This window comes from Lepus europaeus, chromosome 1, assembly GCF_033115175.1.
Source record: "Lepus europaeus isolate LE1 chromosome 1, mLepTim1.pri, whole genome shotgun sequence".
NCBI classification, from domain to species: Eukaryota; Metazoa; Chordata; class Mammalia; order Lagomorpha; family Leporidae; genus Lepus; species Lepus europaeus.
This window is the reverse complement of record NC_084827.1, coordinates 141322842-141335993: the sequence shown is the minus strand read 5'-3', so window position 1 is coordinate 141335993 and position 13152 is coordinate 141322842. Positions and strand designations below refer to the sequence as shown.

General features: G+C 37.6%; 1 protein-coding gene across 2 annotated transcripts in view; it reads left to right on the top strand.

The window, feature by feature from the left end:
• The window catches only part of BOLL (boule homolog, RNA binding protein), a 69813-nt gene that overhangs the window by 20172 nt on the left and 36489 nt on the right, over positions 1 to 13152 (top strand). For both annotated transcript variants that reach the window (XM_062201282.1, XM_062201292.1), the window contains 2 exons: positions 1425 to 1552; positions 7179 to 7250. In XM_062201282.1, coding sequence (XP_062057266.1) covers positions 1425 to 1552; positions 7179 to 7250 — 200 coding nt within the window. The remainder of the gene's footprint in view (positions 1 to 1424; positions 1553 to 7178; positions 7251 to 13152) is intronic.

Sequence of the window (13152 nt, the reverse complement as noted above, 5' to 3'; positions counted from 1 at the left end):
CTGTCCCGGTTGCCCCTCTTCCAGGCCAGCTCTCTGCTGTGGCCAGGGAGTGCAGTGGAGGATGGCCCAAGTCCTTGGGCCCTGCACCCCATGGGAGACCAGGAGAAGCACCTGGCTCCTGCCATCGGATCAGCGCGGTGCGCCGGCCGCAGTGCGCTACCGCGGCGGCCATTGGAGGGTGAACCAACGGCAAAAGGAAGACCTTTCTCTCTGTCTCTCTCTCACTGTCCACTCTGCCTATCAAAAAAAAAAAAAATTAAGAACAGGGGACAGCATTGTGGTATAGTGGGTAGAGCCACTGCCTGCAACACAGGCATCCTATATGGGCACCAGTTTGAGTCTTGTCTGCTCCACCTCCGAATTCAGCTCCCTGCTAATGTGCCTGGGAAAGCAATGGAAGATGTCCCAAGTCCTTGGGCACCACCCACGTAGGAGAGGAAGCTCCTGGCTCCTGGCTTCAGATCAGCCCAACCCAGCCATTGCAGCCATTCAGGGAGTGAACCAACAGATGGATGATATCTTGCTCTTTGTGTTTCTGTCTCTCCCTCTCTCTCTTGGTAAACTCTGCCTTTCAAACAAATAAATATTTTTTAAAAAGCTCAAAAAACAAACAAAAAAAAAAGAAATCCCTGTTTGTATAGATATTGCTGCAGTGTTTTGTCCTACTTTGTTTTATATTTCTGTCAAATTATTATGAATGATATACTATAGATGTGATGATCATTTCTCAGCCTTTTAACTTAAATCGAATGTAGATTTAATGGTCTGTGATCATTTTAAAATTTGCTGTATATGAGAGAAATTGACATCTTTTCATTTGATTATTGTTTATAACCCTTGCCCATATTCCTACTGAACTATAGTCTTTTTACTGTTTACTTGTTAAAGTCTTTATTTAGTGGAGCATTAAGCTTTTGACTATAATATACATTAAATTATGTTGTCTTAAAAATAAAAATGAAAAAATAAACTGGTATTTAATGGGGAAAAATATAAAAGGTCTGGCTAAAATCCTAGGAACTTAATTACAGTATTTATAATCTTTAAATAACTAAATCATACTCATATAATTTATGTTTGTAAAAATAGTGACTTAACTGTTAACTAAATTGTTAAATTCTTCTGGTATACTGGTGTTAGAATCTGAATTGATGGGGTTTTAATACTTCTTATTAACCTGATTTCTTTTTCTGTTAATCACCATAAGCTAATAAAAGTCCTAAGATAATAAGTTGTAAAATACATGCTTCAAAGATATTTTAACATATGGAATTTTCTCTAAAAATACTTGTGATGTTTAATTTTTATTGTAGTAAGCTATGTAGATGTCTCAAGCTCAAGATTTTTCCAAACAGTGTTCAGAAATTATATTTTTAAAAGTTAGATTGAACATATCAATTAATATTATTTAATCTTTTCTTTAGGTTCTAGTATAATGCCAGCAGCTGGAACAATGTACCTAACAACTTCAACTGGCTATCCTTACACTTATCATAATGGTGTTGCTTATTTTCATACTCCAGAAGTAACTTCTGTCCCACCACCTTGGCCTGTAAGTAATTTCATATTAGAAGAGTTTCCATCTCTTACTATAAGATTTTTTAAATATTTGTTTTATTTCTAAAATATTTCAGTCACAGACAAATGCAAATAATAACATAATACACATGTCCCTACCACCCAAATTTAACAGATGTTATTATTTTCCTTATAAGATCTTTTTAAAGGAGAGCAGAGTAAAATAGGACAAATTCAGATGAAGTCTACTTATTCCCATTCCCTTATCCTTCTTTTCTCCTCAGAATTAGCCAGAATATCTTTCTGGCTCATTTGATATGTTTTTTAAAAAGATTTTATTTATTTATTTATTTGAGAGGTAAAATTACAGACAGTGAGAGGGAGAGACAGAGGGAAAGGTCTTCCTTCTGGTGTTTCACTCCCCAAATGGCTCCAATGGCCAGAGCTGCGCCAATCCGAAGCCAGGAGCCAAGCACTTCTTCCAGGTCCCCTATGTGGGTGTAGGAACCCAACCACTTGGGCCGTCTTCTACTTTCCCAGACCATAGCAGAGAGCTGGATTGGAAGAGGAGCAGCCGGAACTAGAAGCGGCCCCCATTTAGGATGTCAACACCACAGGCGGAGGATTAACTTACTGCGTCAGGCGCCAGCCCCCACATTTGTTATATTTTTACCACTAACATATATGTGTCCTTAAGCAATATATATCATTGCTTTGGGTGGTTTGAAACGTTATATAAATAATCTTGCTTTTTTACTCAGCAATATGTTTTTGGGATTAAACCATGTTGATCCATTTTTTGGATTATACCATGTTGATCTTATGTTTCTAGTTCACTTATTTTAATATTTTATAATATTCTATTGTGTAACTACCATGATTTTTTATTTGCATCTATTGATGGACATTTAAAGTTTTTCCTACAATCAAGTCTCCATTGAACATTTAGTTCTTGTGTATATTATGTGAAAGTTTTTGTAGGATAGTGATTTTGCCAAGATTTTGCTTATATTGCTCTAAAATTTTTTAAATTATTAGTATACACATTCATTTTTAAGTTGGTAGCTGAAATTTGTCATGTGTTTAGGTTAAGCATATTATAAATTGCATACTTTCTTTAATTATATTTTATCAAAAATTTTGTACCTATATTTTAATAATGGAAAGTGTCTGCTTGGTAACTCAATTAACAAAATTAGTCAAATGAAACTGAATAAAATATTCTATTAGAAAATTCTAACTTCACATTTAAACTCAAATAAATGAGTTCATATGTATCCCTGTAATGTTCAGCTAATTTAAGATTATTCCCTGGATAAAATAAGGTACCATCCCCCTTTAATATTACTTAAACTCTTTGGCTTTTCTTCCGCCTGTTTCTCAGAGTATTTCCTTTGTGAATTGTGTAATTGTTTACATTCTAAAGCAAAGCATTATAGTAAGATCCAGAATGAGCGAGAAATGTGCTTTTTTAAAAAAAGGAAATAGGTAATAGTTAAAGGGGAGTTTTCAAAAGAGTACACAGGTTTACAGGCAGAGCATATTAGGAAGGAGGACACAGATGGATGGATCTGCAGATTGGTACTCTTAACATTACTCATGCCCATGTGTCACTGGAAAATTTTTGTGCTCCCCTACTGTATACTGGTCTAAGCTAAAATATGCATTGGAATTCATATTCACAATGTTTGCACATCTTTGACTAGTTTTTGCCAAATAGCTTTACAAGTGCCACTTTACATTCTAGAAACAGATTATGAGAGCTGACTTCTCCATAATCTGCCAACTCTTATAATAATCAGGATTTTTTTACATTTTTGCCAATACTATTATGCAGTGGGTTTTTTTCTATTCATTTGCCTAGTTACTGATAAGATTGAACATATTTTCATATATTTATTGGCCATTCCAGTTTCATATGTTTATTCATATATTTTTTGGCCATTCCAGTTTGCTGTGAACTGCCCGTTCATATTTTTTATTCATTTTTCTGTTGGGATAATTTGTCTTTTTCCTTTAGATCTTTAGCTATGAATTTCTGAGTTGTAAAAATCTCCCAGTTTGTACCATGTCCATTTATGTTTCTTCTCATTAAAAAAAATATGAATTTTTCGTTCTTTGTTTTAATGTTGACAAATGTCTTACTGTTTTTCCTTTATGGTTTCAACTCCTAGTGTCCTGTCTTAAAAAATCTTCTTTACTAGAATAAAAATATTCTATACTTTACGTTTTAAATAGTACAGTGTTGTTGCTTTCCACATCTGAATCTTAAATCTCCATTTATATATTGACTAGTCCATACTATATATTTTTTTTTAATTTTTGACAGGCAGAGTGGACAGTAAGAGAGAGAGAGAGACAGAGAGAAAGGTCTTCCTTTTGCCGTTGGTTCACCCTCCAATGGCCGCCGCAGCCGGTGCACCGCGCTGATCCGAAGGCAGGAGCCAGGTGCTTCTCCTGGTCTCCCATGAGGGTGTAGGGCCCAAGCACTTGGGCCATCCTCCACTGCCTTCCCGGGCCATAGCAGAGAGCTGGCCTGGAAGAGGGGCAACCGGGACAGAATCCGGCGCCCCAACTGGGACTAGAACCCGGTGTGCTGGCACCACGAAGCGGAGGATTAGCCTGTTGAGCCACGGCGCTGGCTGACTAGTCCATACTTTTATCACTGTTTTGAAATGAATCTCCTGTCAAATACCAAGTTTCCATCTCTTTTCATTGCTGTGGTTTTATAATGAGTTTTGAAATCTGATAGGAAAGGGACCGGCTCTGTGGCTTAACTGGTAAAGCCGCCGCCTGCGGTGCCAGCATCCCATGTGAGTGATGGTTTGAGACCCGGCTACTCTACTTCCAATCCAGCTCTCTGCTATGGCCAGGGAAAGCAGTGGAAAATGGCCCAATTCTTGAGCCCCTGCACCCACGTGGGAGACCCAGAGGAGGCTCCTGGCTCCTGGCTCCTGGCTTCAGATTGGCTCAGCTCTGGCGGTTGTGGCCAATTGGAGAGTGAACCAGTGGATGGAAGACCTCTCTCTCTCTCTCTCTCTCTCTCTCTCTCTCTCTAACTGCGACTTTCAAGTAAAATAAATAAATCTTTAAAAAAAGAGAAGAAATCTGATAGGAAAAACTCTCTAACTTTGTTCTCCTTTGACAGTCTTTTGTCCTTAAGTTTTTGTTTTATAAGTATAAATTTTGTAATTCAGCTTGTTCAGTTCTGTGGAAAGCATCAATTAGGCTTTTATTAGAATTGCATTAAATACATAGATTAATTGGGGACATTAAATGCTTTATAATACTGACTCTTCCCATCCACGAACATGATACATCTCTCCATTCATTTGTTTTCTTTTTTTCCACCCATCAAAAATGTTCTATTTTTCCATAAGAAAAGTTTGACACATCTGCTGAATTTATGCTTAGTATACTATAGTTTTTTACACTCTTATAAATGCTAATTTTTCTTAAAAATAACATATCCTAATAGTTTCAGGCTAATGTGTGGTAATGCTTTTAATTTTTCAATGCTGATAATATAACGCTGCCAAAATTTCATTTAAATGATCATTTATGGGGCTGGCACCATAGCTCACTTGGTTAATCCTCCGCCTGCGGTGCCAGCATCCCATATGGGCGCCGGGTTCTAGTCCCGGCTGCTCCTCTTCCAGTCCAGCTCCCTGCTGTGGCCTGGGAGGGCAGTGGTTGATGGCCCAAGTACTTGGGTCCCTGCACCTGCATGGGAGACCAGGAAAAAGCACCTGGCTCCTGGCTTCAGATTGGCGTAGTTCCAACCTTGGCGGCCATTTGGGGGGTGAACCAATGGAAGGAAGACCTTTCTTTCTCTCTCTCTCACTGTCTATAACTCTACCTGTCAAAAAATAAAAAACATTTATAATTCATTATACATCTATATTTTTATATTCTTTTGTTTCTCATTATTTATCCCTCCAGTTACTGCACTGCCCATTTCTCTGCTATAGTATTTATGTAGTCATAACATCATCACCTTTTTCTTTTTTTTTTTTAATTTTTTTCATTTATTAAACTTTTATTTAATGATCTTTTTTTTTAAGATTTTATTTATTTATTTGAAAGTCAGAGTTGCACAGAGGGAGGAGAGGCAGAGAGAAAGAGAGAGAGATCTTCCATCTGATGGTTCACTCCCCAGTTGGCCACAACGGCCAGAGCTGCGCCGATCCAAAGCCAGGAGCTACTTCCCGGTCTCCCACACAGGTGCAGGGGTCCCTTCTCTTGGGCCATCTTCTACTGCTTTCCCAGGCCATAGCAGAGAGCTGGATCAGAAGTGGAGCAGCCAGATCTCCATCCAGCACCCATATGGGATGCCAGTGCTTCAGGCCAGGGCGTTAACCCACTGCGCCACAGCACCGGCCCTGTGACCTTTTTCTTAAAAAGTTCAAGTGATTCACCCTTAAGCATAAAAGTATATATATATGTATTTGCATATACACACAGAGAGACATACACATACATTATAAGCTTTGGGAAATACTTTCAACCAGTTTCTCAGCACTGACGCTATTGTCATTTTGGTCCAGATGATTCCTTTGTTGTAGAGTGTTATCCAGTGAATTGAAGGATATTTAGAAATGTCCATAACCTCCCCATAGTTAAGGTAACGAGAAATGTCTCCTAAAATTACCAGATATTCTCAAGTGGGCAAAATCACTCATGGTTAAGAATTATTGCCCTAAAACAATTCAAGAGGTTATTTTCTATACTATTTGCTAGGACAACACAATGGTGTTGAATTTTTCTGTATCTACTGATATTATAGTGTTTTTTCTGCTTTAATTCACTAATTTAGTAGATTACATTATTTTTTAGTCAATGTGTGGTACAGTTTTATTAGCGTATCATTAGTCTGTGAATCTTACAAAACTGTAAGTTTTGAGGGTGTTAACACTAAAACAAAACAATGTAAGTTAGATCCTTTATAGAAATTGGCTTTTAACTACTGTTTTTAGAGCTATTTTTACCATTTGCAATACAATTTGCCTGTTTTAGTAATGATCTGGTCTTAAGTAATTTGTTATTGGACTTGCTCTATCACTTTGAGTAATTAATTGTTACTTGTACTTTCTTCAGATATAGATACATCACTTACAAGTTTATTACATAATTGACTTATTTAACTGTCCATTTACTGAAATAACAGAATTTGACAAGAGCTTCAGTAAATAAGTATTTGTTTTAATTAGATACATACTGTGGGAATGGAATGTTGATTATTTGTAAGTAGTGAGAAGTCAGCAGGAAAATCAGATATGATTAATCATTTAGTTCTGACTACTATTGTAAACATTAACTGCCTATGGCTGGTCTCCACAGTGAATTCAAGAATTATTATTCTAAGTCCAGATGCCATTTTCCTCTAAATATTCTCTTAGAATCTTTGGAGACAGTAAATTTCTAGTGACTGTTTTTGGCATTACCATGGAAGTGAAACCACATGAATGTAGGAGTACTCTGATGATTTTAATAAAAAGACTTAAGTAGAGTTGATAATATCATTAAGAGTTTTAAAAATAGCATTTCTGTACATAAATTGTAGGTTGACTTGGTTTAGACAACAATTTGAGATAAATTTTATTAATGAGATATTTTTTAGAATTTGTACATAATTTTTCTATTTTTCCTTCATCTTACAGTCACGTTCTATATCTAGTTCCCCTGTGATGGTAGCTCAGCCTGTTTATCAGCAACCTGCATATCACTACCAGGTAAATATTAAATTGAAATTAAAATGCTGTGATACTTTGAGTCCTTTCTCTTGTAAGTCATTTTTTTTTTGCTTGTGCAAATATTCTGCTAATTAAAAAGAGTTAGCTAAACCTTGCTAGCAGAATCTTTTTTTTTTTGAGGGAACTAAGTAATGTTATACAAAAAAATGGACCATTTGCTTCCTTTCACCAAATATAATGAGGTCAGTTTTGTTCACTGACTAGCAGTTAATCTAAAAGTCTTTAGCAATAATTCCCAAAGAAAGATACAGGTATCGGACCACAGGGTGATTTTTTTATTATTACTGTTAACATTAAGTCAGGTTCTTGTCATTATATTTAATATAATGTATGTTAAAATTGGTGACATAATATATATGAATATATAACATATATATATATATCAGTTTCTCTTAGTTAATTAGCACTCTTCATTAATTTTATTGAGAGATTGGAGATAAGTGAACTGTAATGCCAGACCACTACAGCAAGGTTATCAAACTGTGGCAAATACAGCTAAGGAGCCTGTTCATGTAAATAAGGCATAATTGGAACACTGCGGCATTTGTGTATGTATTGTCTATGACTGCTTTTGGGCTATGATGGAAAAGTTGAATAGTTATAACAGTGTTCTGATCATCTTTAAATACTTACTCTCCAGCCCTTTATAGAAAAAAAAAAATGCCAACCTCTTGTCTATTGCATTCACACATAAAATCACATTCTTTCATACTTCTGGAGTAGTGGAAGAGCTTTTTATTTCCGTTAGGGTTTTTTTTTTTTTGAATTTTTAAAATAGACCACATGAGATATTAAGATTACTAGAATCCTTTTAACTATTTAGTCATGGAGAGGTCAATTATTTTGAATTCTATTACCATGCTAAATATAAAACAAGAGCTGAAAACTAAAATGGTAACTTAATGGCATTTATTTAAAATATGCATGTAGTGTGACTTTTTCTAAACTAGCAGAAACAAATGGTAACTTAATGGCATTTATTTAAAATATGCATGTAGTGTGACTTTTTCTAAACTAGCAGAAACCTCAAAAAGAGATCATTAAGTATCAAATCATTTAATATGGCAGGCCCCAACAAAATTGTGAATCCAGTTTTGAGATCCTTAGCTCACTGCCCACCTTGAGCATATTTGAGAGGAAGCTGAGATTAATAAGGAAGATTGATAGTAAAGCTTTCTTTAACAAGAGAGTTAGAGAGGTATGATATTTTGCCTCCTCCTCAATCAAGTGAAGAGGATTTCAGAGAATGACTAAGATAACTTTATAAATATCCCCTGGAGTTGGATGATGTTGGCACTTGGACCTGATCTCTCCTTAAAAAATCCAAGAGAGATGCTGGTGGCAGAGAGAAGACTGCAGTAGAGATAGTACATGTTTCCAAAGAACAAGATGTAAACTTCATGGAAGAGATTCTTTAAAAAACAAAACAAAAAAAAAAACTTAAGGTGACCACAGTAGAAAAAGAACCTGTGTGAATTAGACTTCTATCATCAAGGGCTAAAGTTACAGCCTGAAGTTCCCAGCAGTTTGTTTCCACTCTGTTGTTTCCTTTGCTATGCAGAAGCTTCTTCGTTTAACATAATCCCATTTGTTTTTATTTTTATTGCATTGTGTTTGGGGGTCTTACACACACACAAAAAAAAATCATTGCCTATTCTGAATGTCTTGAAGTGATTCTCCTTTGTTTTATTCTGGTAGTTTCAGGTCTTACATTTAGGTCTAAAATCCATTTTGAGTTGCTTTTTCTATAGAGTGAAGGGTAAACAGTAAACTACACTTGGATCTCTAATTTTCACAGCACTGTTTATTGAAGAAATTATCCTTTCTCCAGCATTTGGTTTTGGTGCCTTTGTTGAGAATCCATTAATTATAGATTTGGAGATTATTTCTGGGATCTCCATCAGTTCTATTGCACTATGTGTCTGAATTTATGCCAGTACCATGCTGTTTCGGTTACTATAACTCTGTAGTGTGTCACTAAAGCAGGTATCATGATATCTTCAGCTTTGTTCTTTTTGTTCAAGATTGCTTTGGCTATTTGGAGTCTTTTGTGATTCCATGTGAATTTTAGGATAATTTTTTTTGTGTTCTATGAAGAATATCATTGTTTTTTGTTTTTTGTTTTTTGTTTTTGTTTTTGTTTTTTGACAGATAGACTTAGACAGTGAGAAAGAGAAACAGAGAGAAAGGTCTTCCTTCCATTGGTTCACCCCCCAAATGGCTGCTACAGCTGGAACTACACTGATCCGAAGCCAGGAGCCAGGTGCTTCCTCCTGGTCTCCCATGTGGGTGAAGCCCCCAAGAATTAATACTTTTAAAATTTCCATACTATCCAAAGTGATTTATAAATTCTGTGAAATTTCCATCATAATACCAATGACATTCTTGCCTGCACCATGGCTCACTTGGTTAATCCTCTGCCTGCAGTGCTGGCATCCCATATGGGCGCCGGGTTCTAGTCCCGGCTGCTCCTCTTCCAGTCCAGCTCTCTGCTGTGGCCCAGGAGGGCAGTGGTTGATGGCCGCGTGCTTAGGCCCCTGCACCCACATGGGAGACCAGGAGGAAGCACATGGGTCCTGGCTTCGGATCGGCGTAATTCCGGCTATAGCAGCCATTTGGAGGGTGAACCAATGGAAGGAAGACCTTTCTGTCTCTCTCTCTCTCTCACTGTCTAACTCTATCTGTCAAAAAAAAAGTATTAATTCTTCTAATCCATGTATATGAGACCTTTTTTTGTATCTTTCTTTTTAAAAAATATTTACTTATTTATTTGAAAGGCCAAATGATAGGTAGAGGGAGAAGGAGAGAAAGAGACAGAGCTTCCATCCACTGTTTCACTCGCCAAATAGCCAAAATAGCCAGAGCTGGTCCAGGCCTAAGCTAGGAGCCTTGAACTCCATCCAGCCCTCCTTGGGTGGCAGGGGCCCAACTACCTTGAGCCATCCTCCACTGCCTTCCCCAGTATATTAGCAGGGAGCTGGATCAGAAGCAGAGCTGCCAGGACTCAAACCTGTTTTCCAATATGAAATGCCAGCTTTGCAGGCAGCAGCTTAGTTCACTACACCACAATGCCAGCCCCTTATTTTTTTTAATCATTGTTTCATAATTGTCATTATACGGCCATAAAAAGGAAAGTATCATTTGGAGCAAAGTGGATAGAACTAGAATATGTTAACAAAAATCAGCAAATGCAGAAAAATAAACATCACATACTGAATACTTCAAGAATTTCATAGAAAAATAGAATTATAAAGTATTTATTATTGTGCAAAAAGATTTGAAATGCAATCATAGCTTTTTCATGAACTACACATTTTCCATAAAATTTTGGAAGACTCTTCATATGTATGGATTTCAAAATATTTTCAAAATAAACTTATTTTTAATTCTATTTTTCACACTTTTCAAGCACTATTATATATGGAAGCAGAAAGAAATCTGTGAGAATAGTGATTACTAGAGGCTGGGATTTGTGAGGGGAGAAAGGACAGAGGTTAGATAACAGATACTAAAACACAGATGGAAAGAGTCTATCTAGTGTTCCACAGAACAGGGGGTTGACTAGTTTACAATATCATATTATATATCCAGTTTATGAAGAACTAGAAGAGAGGTGCTGTAACGCTCCAACCATAAAGAAGAAAGGAAATAGATGTGCTAACTAGTTGATTTGATCACTTCACTCAGATATTACTGTACCCCACAAAAATGAATATGTATTACATGTTAATCAAAAATTGTTAAAAATAAAAAGTTCCCAGCAAGAAGAACATGGAGGAATCTAGTGAAGTAACCTAGATAGCCAGCATTTGGAATCTGCCAAACCTAAAAAATTGATCTATTCTAGTTTTTAATCTGAGGACAGGGAAGAACAGCTCAACACAGTGCTTTTAAAGTGTCAAGAACAAAAAAGAATAAAGTTGTTTTCTGCTTGTGTCTTATTGAATCTAGCTCTTCTTTCATTGATTATATATACATCTGTAGCTCACCTGACATCTCAGAAGTATTTTGGAAAGTTTCTACTGAATTTAACTTTTATACTTTTACTCTTTTTATTTATTTATTTTTTATTATTTGACAGGCAGAGCTAGACAGTGAGAGAGAGAGAGACAGAGAGAAAGGTCTTCCTTTTCCATTAGTTCACCCCCCAAGTGGCCACTGACATGCTGCGCCGATCCGAAGCCAGGAGCCAGGCACTCCCCCTGGTCTCCCATGCGGGTGCAGGGCCTAAGGACCTGAGCCATCCTCCACTGCACTCCCGGGCCACAGCAGAGAGCTGGACTGGAAGAGGAGCAACTGGGACAGAATCCGGCGCCCCAACCAGGACTAGAACCCAGGGTGCCGGTGCCGCAGGCAGAGGATTAGCCTAGTGAGCCATGGCGCCGGCCTACTCTGGTTTTTTGTTTGGCACAAATTATAAAATTGAAGGTATATTACCTAGTATACTGAAGAAAGATTTTAGTATCAATTTGTAGCATATCATTTTGTAATGCAGGATATTATTTCAGGGCAAGTATTTGGAATGCTCATATGCCATATCAGAATGCATATATGTGAGTCTCGGTTCTGCTCCCTATTCCAGCTTTCTGCCAATGCACACCCTGGGAAGCAGCAGATGATGGCTCAGTTATTTGGGTTCCTGCCACCTATTTGAGAAACCTGGATTGAGTTGCTGCTCCTAGCTTTAACCCAGACCAGGCCTGGCTATTGGGCGCATTTGGGGAGTGAATCAGCAGATAGGAAAATCTCTGTCTCTGCCTCTCTGCCTTACAAATAAGTAAAATTTTTCAAGGTTTTTAATAACGTATTATATCGGGACTGGTGCTGTGGCATAGCAGCTTAAGCTACTGTCTGCAGTGTCAGCTTCCCCTAAGGGCACAGATTCAAGTCCCAGCTGCTCCACTTCCAATCCAGCTCCCTGCTAACAACCTTGGAAAGTAGGAGAGGATGGCCCAAGTACTTGAGCCCTTGCCAACTACATGGGAGACCCAAATGAAGCTCCTGGCTTCTGGATTTGGCCTAGCCCAGCCCTGGCTGTGGTGACCATTTGGGGAGTGAACCAGCAGGTGGAAGATCTCTCTATATATGTATAACTCTTTCAAATAAATCTTTTTTAAAAAAGCTGTTATATTCACATATTTTCTTCCAGTTACAAATTCATTATTATTTACCCTTAAAACTCCCACTTTCATGAGAGTTTTTCCTTTGCTGGTTTTTTTTTTTTTTTAACAATTTCTAAGATTGATTAGTTCATCAGCTTTTGTGAGTCAAAACAGGTAATGCATAGTTGTTTTTTTGTTTCTTTGGGGGTTTTTTGACAGGCAGAGTTAGACAGTGAGAGAGACAAAGAGAGAAAGGTCTTCCTTCCGTTGGTTCACCCCCCAAATGGCTGCAACGGCCCGCGCGCTGCACCGATCCGAAGCCAGGAGCCAGGTGCTTCCTCCTGGTCTCCCATGCAGGTGCAGGGCCCAAGCACTTGGGCCATCCTCCACTGCCTTCCCGGGCCACAGCAGAGAGCTGGCCTGGAAGAGGAGCAACTGGGACAGAATCTGGCACCCCAACTGGCACTAAAACCTGGGGTGCCATTGCTGCAGGCAGAGGATTAGCCTATTGAGCCACAGCACTGGCCAAGTAATGCATTGTTTAATCAGTGTTTAGCCTCTTCATATTATTTCTCACTTCATAGGTAGATAGCAATTTCATTTTTCTAGCAAAACTACTTATCAATCATTTCTTTTAGATTTTTATTAAAATATTTTCTTAATAGACTATACATTATATAGAACATAGACTTCACATGATTTTGGCCACCTATAATAATATCATCCTTTATCAATTGAAGGAGTATTAAATTTAAGGGATTTAATTTAGATGATATATC